This window comes from Platichthys flesus, chromosome 20 (genome assembly GCF_949316205.1).
Source record: "Platichthys flesus chromosome 20, fPlaFle2.1, whole genome shotgun sequence".
Taxonomy (NCBI): domain Eukaryota; kingdom Metazoa; phylum Chordata; class Actinopteri; order Pleuronectiformes; family Pleuronectidae; genus Platichthys; species Platichthys flesus.
Window position 1 is genome coordinate 14581587 of NC_084964.1, and position 12402 is coordinate 14593988.

At 40.1% G+C, this 12402-nt stretch overlaps 1 protein-coding gene across 4 annotated transcripts in view; it reads left to right on the forward strand.

The window, feature by feature from the left end:
- The window catches only part of vti1a (vesicle transport through interaction with t-SNAREs 1A), a 98776-nt gene that overhangs the window by 21047 nt on the left and 65327 nt on the right, over positions 1 to 12402 (forward strand). For 2 of the 4 annotated variants that reach the window (XM_062414241.1, XM_062414239.1), the window contains exons 4-5: positions 526 to 603; positions 5810 to 5830. In XM_062414241.1, the coding sequence (XP_062270225.1) occupies positions 526 to 603; positions 5810 to 5830 (99 nt within the window). The remainder of the gene's footprint in view (positions 1 to 525; positions 604 to 5809; positions 5831 to 12402) is intronic. The other 2 variants (XM_062414242.1, XM_062414240.1) reach the window with 1 other exon arrangement.

Consider the following 12402-nt stretch of genomic DNA (forward strand, 5'->3'; position numbering starts at 1 on the left):
CGCTGACAAGTGATACTTCCTCATAATACATCTCCCTGGCCCTCTCCCCTGTCCCCCCTGTTCCTCAGCCTCCCCGTGCACACCAGATGAGGTTCTTCATCCCTCGACTTGTATTTGTTTAAGTGGGCAGGGTGGCGGGGTGGAGGGGGTGGAGGGGGGGCTTTTTGCCACCACTTCTGTGGCACAAGTGCATCAGGTACAGTAGATCACCTCGGAAGAAGATACGAAGGCATGGGCACAAACCTAGACGTGCTTGTTGTCAGTACTTGTATTTTAAGGGTTCACACATACACACTCACACACTCACACTAGCTCACACACACACAGACCACACTGCATGTGTATGACTCAGTTTGTCACCAAGTTCCATTAGGGGGCTCTCGTGCTTAAGGAATGCCGGTTGTGTTTTTGCATCAACAACCGTACTAAACCATATTTCCCCCACTTGTTTTTCTCTTTTTTTCTCTCCTCTGTTTCTCCTCTCTCTTCTTCTTTTTGTCCTTCCTCGTCCTCCTCCCTCTGCAGAAAAGGTCACGCATTGCCTACAGTGATGAGGTGCGCCACGATCTCCTGGGGGACGACGCCGGCTCCTCCGAGAACCAGGTGAGGTGCTAATCAGGGGCCCCAGTCGACACCAGTGTGGGTGGCTGACTGGCCCCCAGGGTGAGGAGGTGGGCCCCTCGTAGGGGCCATCGAGGGCTGAGACCACAGCATTGTCACCAAGTCATGCGGAAGGAACACTGTTTAATGCAAAGCTGGACCGCCAGTGAGTGGGCTCAGGGAATGGGACCAGTGTGGCAGCCCAGATTGTGACCGAGACACACACACCGAAACACAAACGCTCGATCTCGTACAAATTTAATTCCAGAAACCCCGGGCTCTCCACTCAAACTACCCCACAGCTGTTTTCCAGCCGGCTGTGGACTTAGGCCTATAATAGATCCTCCATCCTCCACAAATGTACGCACACACACATGCACGCAAAATTTAAATGTTCTGTCGTCTTTCATGAAACTCCGCGGGTGGTGAACCGGCACAATGCAGATACTCAAAAAGAATAAGGACACCGGTTCTCATACGTTTCACAAGTGACATAATAAAAGCAGCAGATATATTTTGCTGCTTCAAATTATAATTTAAACCCTAAATATTATTTATTAAAGAATTGTAGATGTTGATTTAAAATCCTAAATCGTATATTGACATCTTAGGCATTCAAATCTATTATCTGTCAACATTCACAATTGATTTATTGTTCAAAGATGGTGAGCGTCATTTTGTTTGAATATCGGCTCAGCCTGTTGAATTCGAGGAATACAAACACAGATAAAGACCACATTAGCAGATTCCATTCATTGTCAGCAATGTCTGGGGAAAAAAAACAAGATTCATTCTCATCACTTGCTTAAGTGGCAACGAGGAAGAAGAACATTTAAAAATCATGAAATGTGATCTTAATTGGCCAAAATATGCCACGTGTTCCTTTAAACCAAAGATGTTTTGAATAAATGTAGAGCTGCATCAGAACAGTGGTACATCAACGGATTCAGAAAACAGCATTGTGACATTTAAGACATACAAATCCTCACCTACACAGCTGCCACTCATGCGCAGCCACTCTCAACTATGACCAAACTTCTTTTGACTAATTATATATTGCCTTCAGAATCAGCTGTCAACTTGCAGGGGTTACTGTGTCTCAAGGCACTCATAATCCGAACTCTCACATGCAGATAAACACTTTGCGTCTGCAAACCTGCACACTCACAAAAGAAAAGACAAAGATAAATACTCAATGCATATTTGCACATTTAGTCCCACGGTGCTTTATGTGAGTATATTTAGATGATTCTCAGCAAAGCAAAGCTAAATAAAGTTGTCTGTTATTTTTTTTTGAACGTTTCACGATTACCATTTCAATGACGACCCATGAACTGCACATCTTAGAAACATATGTATCTCAAGCCAGGATGTGTAATTGATATGCATATTCCTGGCAAATTATCGAGACACAAAAGTGACTCTGACATTTCATGCAGAAGTTGGAAGGAGAGTTGCTGTCAGAAATGTCAGGTCTGAGACACTGATGGCTTCTATCAAAATATTGTCAAAGGGAAATCTGGTTAAGAAAGTATCACATTTACAAATCTTTTCATTTTCTTGTCAAATCTTATTTCCTTATTCATTAAAAAATCATCCCCAAAATATTTAAAAGTAATATTTATCACAAAGGAAATGTTTTGAACAATAAACCCATATTTGTGCAATGAAAATACTCAATGCAAATACACTATTATACAATATGGAATTCACTGTTATATTGTTGTACCTATTGTTTTTAAAATGAATCATTTACAATAATTATTGAATTTATTCCATATACTTTGTATATATATATATATATTTTATAATATGATTGTATTCCATGAAAATCGAATTATTAAATACATTCCTACACACGAAAGGGAAATTACTGGTAGTTAAATTTGAAATCTGCTTCTCAGAATTTATCCACAGCTTTATTTTGATTCTATATATATATCAACATAATAATGCAAATAATGAAGTGTAAAATAATACTAATAAAACCCCAAATTAAATGGTTACATAATGCTATTGTACATCATAGGAGATATAAATTATAGTAACATTAAAAACGTATTTCTCTTTGTGATTTAAGGTTCTGCAGTACACCCAAAATATTAAAGCTATAGTGAGTGACACATTTTATTTTATTATATTTTTGTTTGTTTTGCTGAATGATTACATACATACCAAAATACTTAAATATGTTCAAGATGTGTACCATAAATCATCTACATGGGAACACAGCAATAAGAGTATGAAACTTGAACATTATAATTTTATTTCTAAAACACAAACACACACATGCACAGAAAGAGTTCATGCTGGGGGCAAAAGCAAAGTAAATAGATGATATATATTCCCCCCCCCTTTTTTCCCAAGGTGCCGTATTTACCTCATTTTCATTTTAAAACTTGTGGAGATAATACCCGTCTTGGTCTTGCTGTGAGTGGAGTACTCGGAACTTCAGTTTGTTTTTTTTATCTAACGAGACCACGGTGATAGGAAAGGGGAAAAGATGGTGGGGGCCGGGGCAAATCGGTCAATTTAATTCCTGACGATCTGAAAGAGGTCAGGATCATTTCATATAGCCCTGGCTGAGCAGATCATTACCAGTCACAAATCTGTTGGTTACATGGCAAGGATTTATAGCTAAGTAAATAGGGAACCGTCATAAGTTCTGAAAATGGCGTGTTGGCCCCGCGATAATGGCTAAAGGACGATTTAATAGAGTTCGGCATTTATTCGTTATCTGTGCACGGACAGAGACTGAATTGGCACTATCAACTTGTAATAATGTGGTAGGCTGCCATTGCACATTTTTTCCCCCTTTCTGTTTCCTCTGCATGCAGTACACGCACAAACACTTCGATGGCACACACACACACACACACACCGCCACACACAAAGCAGGGAATGCACACACATTTTTCACACACGAACACTATACGGAATAGTTTCGATTTCAGTCGCAGCAGAAGGTTTGGCCACAAGAGATTGTGCCGGTTTGAGCCGGCATGGACCAGATTTTAGAGGCTACAAAGGAAGCAGATTACCACTTGTATCGAATTCCGTATTGGATAAAAAAAAAAAAAAATCTTTTGTTTGAAAAAAAAGAAGAAAAAATGCTGATTATCATAACAGAAAAATTGCAGCAGTGCAATTTTGAATACTGGCTGGCATCACAAAAACACAGGGAAAGGCGCTCGTGCAGGAGTAATTACGAGATTTACAATATTCGGTATTTGCTGCTCTGTGTCTCTTGAACGACGCGAGCATCACTGAAGAATGGCTGCCAAAGAAAAAATAAAGCTAAGCAGGAAGAAACGAGAGACGGCTCAACATGCCCCTCATATAGTTTTAACAAATCCTCCTCGAGGACTTGCAGTCACTCAGGCGGCACAGATGAGCTAGAACAAGTTTTGTTTGGTATCCATTGACTGATGGCAGAGCCGGGGTGAGGGATCGCAGGATCTGCTGGGTTTGTTCAAGCCCCAAATAACCACATTCACCGTGTAGTTTTAAACTTTGGCCTGTTCAATAATGCATTCCTAGTGGGGAGCTGTTACTTAAGTTAGAAAAGACAGATTCCACTCCAAAGTGCGTCTTGTTACTGCCGACATTTCCAAGGGTACGAGCTCTCGAGAAAAACAGAAGATAAACTTGTTTACTTCCCACGTTACCGATATGGGCATATTCAACTTTTTTATTTGCAATACAACTCTGAGCTGTCATAGATGTATTTTATAATTGGGATAAATCAAAAAAACAAATGAGGCAGGAACTATTTTTGAGGTGCTTCTAAAATTACAAGGAGAAATCTGTGTAAGATTGTAGATCTTTTTTTGTGTTTTTTTTTTAACAGCGTAGTTTTATCTTGGGTGTGTTTATTATATGACACGTTTCTTTGAGTGCGTTTACTAGTGGTGTAATATAAATAGAAGACACGATGCAGTACAGTATTGTCTTTTTATTTTGTTTAGGATTTCAGTATAAAATAAATGCAAATGTAAATTCTTTATTTATTCCTGTTATCGCATGTAGAAGGAGCTTTTAATTATTTTAACCTAAAGATAATTTTTTGGGCGCTCTCCCAGCGTTTTTTTTTAACCTCAAAGTTTGTTGTTAAAGATCCCAGACCACTCATCTTATATTATATTATAAAATAATTCCAGACTCCAAAAACTCAAAATAAACAGGCAAAAGTCAAAGTAGTGCAGAGCCTCCCTTTGGATCTGCTAACCTTTAATGTTTCCCAAGAAATATGTATATTAAAAACAAAACTCCCCTTTAAAAGGCTTGAATATTGAGAAAGTTTCTCTTCCCCCCTTTTCAGGCTAATGTGTTGAATTCCCTCAATAAGCCCCAGCGTTCTCCTCCTAACAGGCCAATTGAAACAACCTTTTTAATTGTAATCAGTCATAATTAATAGCAAATCAAATTATTGCCCTCCCTCAAATGTGTAATTCATTATTAGAGATTCACGATTTCCCCAGGACTGGGAATAGGAATAACATTTCTTATTTACTCCACTTTAAATATGCTATCTGTTTAATGAAAAATGTATAGCTGTGCCAAGATCCATTTTTCATGATCTGTGGCTGTAAAGTGCACTGTATGTAAGGTAGCCTCACATGACTCCCCTCGCACAGTGTGAACAGCAAACACCTTCACGGAGATGCATATAGGGAGTATTGACATCAGCACTGATAAACCAGTGGCACGAATGGAGTGGCTCAGCATTTCTTCACCTCTCCTCCACTGGGCACGTTCTTCTTTCCATCTTTCCTTCCAGAGAATTCAGCAAAAAAAAAAAAAAAACGACAAATACAAAATCTTTTAAACACACTGTACCTGTGCACACTAAATTTGACTCAATCCTCTCCTGCTGTATCAACTTCTGTGATGTGACTTCCTTGATAATCTTAGTTGATATTGTGACTGGAGCGATCCATTCCCCCTCCGTGTTTAATGTGACTGCGCCAGGACTTGATCTTTGTTTGTTCAAATAAGTCGGCGCGAGCGGCGTGTTTAGCTCCGTTTAATGTGTTTGTCTTGTGATATCCAAATGCTAAACATGCAAACGGATAAATCGTCAAGGTGAATTTTGTACTCAGCCACATAACTGATCTTCTTCCTGCCAAGTTCCTGCTTTTTTTAAACATCTCTTCTTCACTCTCTCCCTCCATCCTTCTCTCTTCTTGCTTTTGCTCTCGTGATGCAGTTGATAAAGTTACGCGAAGAGGTAAGTGCTTCTCTGCTCCTAACAATTTAAATTATGCTTTCCCACTGAAATTTCCATTTGCCCTTCTCTCTCCCCGTAGAAAATGAAAATCAGCTCATTTGTACACTATTTTACATGTCTGATTGAACAGCTTAAAGGCCAAGCCGGAGATAATGAATTCACTGAAGACCAGTTTCTCCAGGTTCCCTTACCTCAAATATCCGAAAAGTAAAGATAAGATATTATTTCCGATACGCCCGTTTGAAGACGAATATTGTGGAACGAAGTGGGGCTTAGAGCAGCTTCGGTTATTGGGCCCAACGCAGTTCAACATCTTCTTTTCAAGAGGGAATGGCTGCTGCACCATTGACTAACCCTTCAATGGGGCTAAATGTGTAGCTTCTCCTTAAGTATTTATTGTTTTTAAGGTGGACTGCAACTAGTAGCAGAGATATACTCTGCAGGGACCCGGGAAAAACTATTCTTTGGGGTATATGCAAGACTGTAGTGTTGTTTCTGTTGTGTTGTTTTTGTTGTGTTGTCACTTTTGCGTCGTGTAAAACATCGTCTTGATTGCCAAACTTGACATATTGTATTGGTCACACTATACAGTGTGCAATGTAACACACAAGTGCAATTTAATGAAACAGGTGAATCAAAAATGTAGATAAACATGTTTTTTAAAGAAATTCTTGAAGCTTTAGTGAATTGTTTTGATTTGAGAACAAGTAACACCTAAATGTTTGATTCTGTTTGCCACCATACACATCCAAGCTTAATGAGCATCGCAGTTAGCTTTCTCCTTAGCACATGAGCTAAACAAACTCAAAATGCTACCATAACGCTAAGTTAATCATGACATTACAACCTCAAGCCAATTGGCAATAACGACTGTTTTACTATGCAAGTACTGTGAGTTTTTATATATATACATATATATTTCCTGCTTTTAGCTCCATTAGCAACAGTTGTTTTTGTATTCTTCACTTTGATTGTACAAATTCATTTACTCTGTCATTTGAAGAAGCTCATTGTAGTAATTGTATTTTTGGGCTGCCATCATAATTTCCAATACTCATCATTAAGTCATATGAAAAGGTTGATGGTGCAAAACCACCAATACAAATGGGTAAAATATAAGGTACGGTACTATGGTATATGTATAGTGCACTTTAAAATCTGTAATCTTCTGAATATGTATGTTGAATTTTTTGGTTTTAAACATTTGTTGTTTAACTGTTTAGCATTTCATCTTTTCTTTATTAAAAGTCATGAATTTTGAACTGTCAGGTGATTTCTGCTAAAACTGATTTGCTATGTAATGTATTTACTGTTACATTATTGAAGACTCAGCAGTTGTTATATTGGTATATTTGATTGTTACTCGTGCAAATTATGCTTTAGACTTTTTTCTTTTTTCTCTATTGAGGATGATTTTTTTCAGTTTCTATCACATCACATTATATTCTTGTCCTTGGCTGAACTTGTTGTTAAACGCGCCTCTGAGTGACTCTATGTTCAAAGGAGCAGCTGCTGAAACCGAGTGTTTCAATTGTTATCAGAGCCTCACCGTTCACACCTATCCATAATTCAAAAAAGCCAACTGGCCCAGTTGCCATGTTATCAGGCTTTTTTCTTTTATTTAGCTGCACCGTTGTTTCCCCCTTTTCTTCCCCTCTATTTTTGGGGCATTTCCTCTTAGCCTGTGGGTTAGAAGACATCACGAGTTACCTCACCTGTCTCCCCCCTTTACGAATGGTCCGATCTGTGTAATCTGGCTGGATTGTTAGGGGGATTTTTTTCCCTCTTCGCCATTGCACTCCTCCACCGCAGTCTTTTAAACTATACTTTTTTTTTTTATCTTCTGCTGAAAAACATGTTTAAATATTTAGCACCCATATTCACAGCTGTTTGACACTTGTAATTCCTCGTCTTACAAGTCCCAAACAAACGGCACAGAAGATCACACAGTCAGTCTGAATCACAGCTGTCATCATTATTCACTTTGACTCTCCCCCACCCTTATTGAAATAATAAGGAAATCATCTGAACTTTGGAAAGTGGTGATAGTAACCGTCTGTGTTTGATATTGAAAAAAGGCAGGAGAGCGAAAGAAGAGGGGAGAGATTTCGTTTGAGCTACAGCTGCATTGTTCTGGGGCTCCCCGTTAATAACTCACAACTGAAGAGTGTTTCTTGACGCAAAAAAGCACAACAAAAAAACACCATTTTCGTGGTTCCTAAGAAGATCTTTGTTCAAAATGTAGGTGTCAGATGAAACGGCAGACATGTATAAGCAGAAGTGGTTGTGGTGGTGGGGGGATCCACTAGTGCATTTGCAGATGCACAATATTTATTATATATTGTGTTTAAATCCTTTGCTAAAAGGTTCCATGAGACAATCAGATATGTGCTTTAATGGCATCCTTAGTTTTTTGTTTTTTTTCAGTGGATAAATAGCAGGTCTTAATGGGAAGCCTGTATTTGAGCTTGACAAGGTGCTGGTGTGTCTTATCCTGCAGGTCTCCCAGTGGTGACGTAAATCAGAACCACAGGGGTCAACCCTTGATAGGGGACGTTGTAGCACAGTCGGGGCTGCCCACCACTTTGCATTCCCCCCGATTAAAAACCGCTGACAGGGATTTGTCTGGCATTTTGCTTTCTAACCGCAAGAAAAGCTTCTATGCTCAACATTTCTACACAGCCACCTTTTTTTGTTTCGTCGTTGTGTGACATTCGTATATCGGAGCAAAATTGCTTTTTCCTGGAGAGTTAAGGCTCCTCACTTTAGATTAGTTCGTGGGCATAATCTCTACATCAGCCTCGACTGTGACCACGCATGGCGGGATGTTTAGTTTTAATTGTACCATGTTCCTTTTCATTGTGTCATCCTGTGTTCCCGGCTGGATTGTTTCATTATTGGGTCCATCACAGTGGGCCATTACTGGATCCTTAGCGGCTGAACTCTTACCCTTTCCTTCAGGTTCTGTCACCGTCATACTCGGGGCGCATTATTCTAATGATCACACACACACACACACACACACATATATATACGAATACACCACCACTGCCACCACCCCGAACGCCCTACACTCACACACACACACACACGCACACACCCACCCACACACCCTTCCCTCCCCCCGGCCCTAAAAGAAGACAGAACGAGCGAGAGGGAGAGAGGGAGAGAGAGAAATTCAGGAGGAGGAAGCTTTGAAGTGGCTTTCCATCGCAGTGAGTCTGCCGGCCGTCTCCCCAAGACGTGTCACCTTTGCCGAGAGGGAATAGGAAAATCACGTTTCGAATGGTAATGATAACATACTAATCACTTGAGCTCTTTGAAGAACCCGGGGAGTGCGCTACTCTGTCAGTATCCCCGGCTGCCTCATGCTCCCAGGCACACACAGGCACTGCAGCCATGGTCTAGGTGTATTAGCTTAAGCGTTGCATGTCAATACGTGCACCCCCCCCATCACAGCTGATCCATAGGGGCTCATTATAGACCAAGCCTGGTATCCATTTTTCTCCCACGTGCACGCCGCCACCGTCTCCACATCCACGCCCGTGTAACCCCTCCCCGAACGCCCTGTGCCACACCCCGGCGCCGTCAAAACACGCCACACCTTGCATCCCGTGCCCCCCGCTCGCCATCCCCTCATCTTTTTTTCTCTCACGAGCAGCCCCACTTTACCACCCATATTCCTCCCATCATCCCCCTGCCCTCCCTTTAACTATTAAAAAGTATCTCTGCGATTTTAAATGACATCTGTCAGCGGCGCCAAGAAAGAGGAAGCGAGGGGAAAGGAAGGAGTTCAGAGGGAGTTTTTCCTCCTCCCTGCTCTTTTCCCCATCCCTCTTATTGTCAAACTTTGAAAATTGACTTCTCTTCTTTTTCTCCACATTTTCTCATTTCCTCTGAGTGATTAGCTGCTACATGTTTTGACAGCCCCGACAAAAACTGGAGATTTCGCCTCTCCCCCTGTCCCCCTCGCTCATTTGATGGGCATAAACCCCTTGTCAAAGAGGCGGCTGCCATTCATCGGGTTGTTTTTTTGGAGTGTCACATGTGTAACATCTGATCGGCTTCTTAACATAACGTATTAGAACGGCCATAAAATCCAACAACATTTGAGTAAACATTTAAGTCTTGCATGTTCACAAGGGTTTGTGATCCTCTCCTCTGAAGGCAGTATGGATTTAATGAAAAGCTGGATTTCAGTTTGAACTCGTACATGAAGTCACTACATTGGACAATATGGGGCTGTGTGGGTTTGTTTGAATCTATGCTTGTATGTTACATAGATTAACCACAGATTTTATTGAGTTTACACAGTCTTTTGTTGAAAGGTAATTTTAACCAGCCTCCTATTTAAGGCCCTATAGTCCTCTTAAATAAAACAACCAAGAACAAATGGACAGGGGGTAAAATAACCAACGTCCTCGGTGGAGGTAATGAAAGGACTTTAATGTAAAGTTTCACATCCAGGCACTACTTGAAATATCAAAGAAGATCAAACAGGCCCTTAATGATTAACTCACTTATTATACACTGCGCAGGAATCCTGTAATAAGAGGCTGAGTTTATTAGATCTGTGAAATTATGGTAAAAACATATGAGGTCAGAATAACTGGTTTGAGATCAATGGCATTTGAGAGTCGTCAGTTGCAGGTCATGGGTGAGTGACACCTTCTGTTGAAGAAAATCTAACATGAATGTCTAAAACATAAATAATCTTAATGGGGAAAATTGTTATAGTTGGCGAGCCTCCTTTGTGCAGTGTCATGAAAAATATAACGTTGAGATTTTTTTAAAAGTCAGTATTCCCTGCTGGTTTCCTCAGTGAAACGGTTGCCACTACTCAGTGACAAATTGAGTATAACTGTAGCTGTTAGTTGAGATGAAACTCCGGGTCCCCTGATGGTGACAGTGGAAAGAATTATGTTTAAACCAAACAGGAAAACATTGTCAAGTCACTAAATCACTGACTACATGTGTAAAGGAGACTAAGCATATTCCTCAAAACTCTCTGTATAGTCAACATTAAGTAGTCCACTGAAATCTGGATAATAAAATAAACATTACATCTAACAATACAAATTGTCAGGTATAGATCCACATACATTTGTGGGAATTTAGGCTTCTGTATAAATGTTGCATTTTCTAATAAAATAAGTCTCCTTATACATTTTTGTTTAGGTGTGAGAACACTGACCTGACCCGTTCACTGTTTACAAAGATAATAGAATATGAAATGATTTTCCAGAGATACTGCCTGTATGTTTTTTGTAATACATGGTGCAGTAATTGGATACGTGAACACAATGAAATAAACCCATAATGGAAGATTTCTATATTTGAGAGCCCCGAGATGGAACCCAAGGCCATCAGTCAACAGATCAGATCTGTTCTCGCCTTGCTTGTCAGACATGAATTGTTTCGCTGTGGAAAAATAACCAACCCCCCCCCCCCCCGGTATCTAAAGAAGCGCTATCACTTGATATGTATACACTTGATATTAGAGCCCGAGCCAACACCTTGATACTCACAAACATCCATTTTGAAAAAAAATGATCAAGTTGCTGATTTAATATTTTATGAAACACATCTTTTCTTGAACACCTCTGCTCTCTGAACTCTGTGCTTTCAGCGGGCAGGCTTGTCAATTGTTGATCGCTGTGAGTAAACCACGGGGGGATGTGCTAACTCGTACATCATGAATGACTGTTTTTGTCCACTAATGTGGATAAACAAGAAGTGGGAAGGGAATTCACTGGTTTTGTTTGGGCTAACATTTTTAATATGACATTTTACACTTACGATATGATGATCATTTTATAAACCTTTAGGACATTAATTGGAAAGGCTTAGATAGCATTATTATTACTTTTTAAAGCTACTATTTTTCAGGTATTTTCACGTTTAACTAGCGTGGAAGAGAAGCGGGGGGAGAGAATGGGGAAATACACGCAGCGAGGCGCCGGGTCGGAACCCAAACCGAGGCCGCTGCAGGACGACTCAAGCCAACGTTCATCATTATTTTTTGTTATTCAAAAATAATTACCTCTGCCAACTAGGTTCTGTTTTCACCCCTGTCCGTCGGTTGTTGTTAGATTTCTATGTTTGTTTGGGTGTAATCAAGATTGCACCCAAAAAAACCTGAACCCATTTCCTCTGAAACTTGGTAGAAGGGTCAGAGAGGAACCCATTAAATTTTGGTGTGGCTCCAGATCTCTTATTTTCACTGTCTTTATTATTGCAAGATAGTTATTAATATATATTTAAAAATTGTCCCGGGGAATTATTCATGGCTCTTGATTTAATAAAACACTCTGAGACTGATATATATGAGTGTGTGAATTTGAGCGCAGCTTAAATGAGTCTAATGGGTCTGTTGGGCCTTGGCGGAGGAATGCGCTCTACTGAGTGCCATTCTAGTTATTTATTTAACTTTATATGTTGCATTACTGTCTACAGTCAAGGGGGTTACGGTTGATTTTGTCTTAACTCCCTTCTCCAGGTGAATGCTTTCCCCTGAACAGGATTTTTCCTCTCGCTGCGAAAGCTGCAAATTAAATGTGATTTCATCTTGA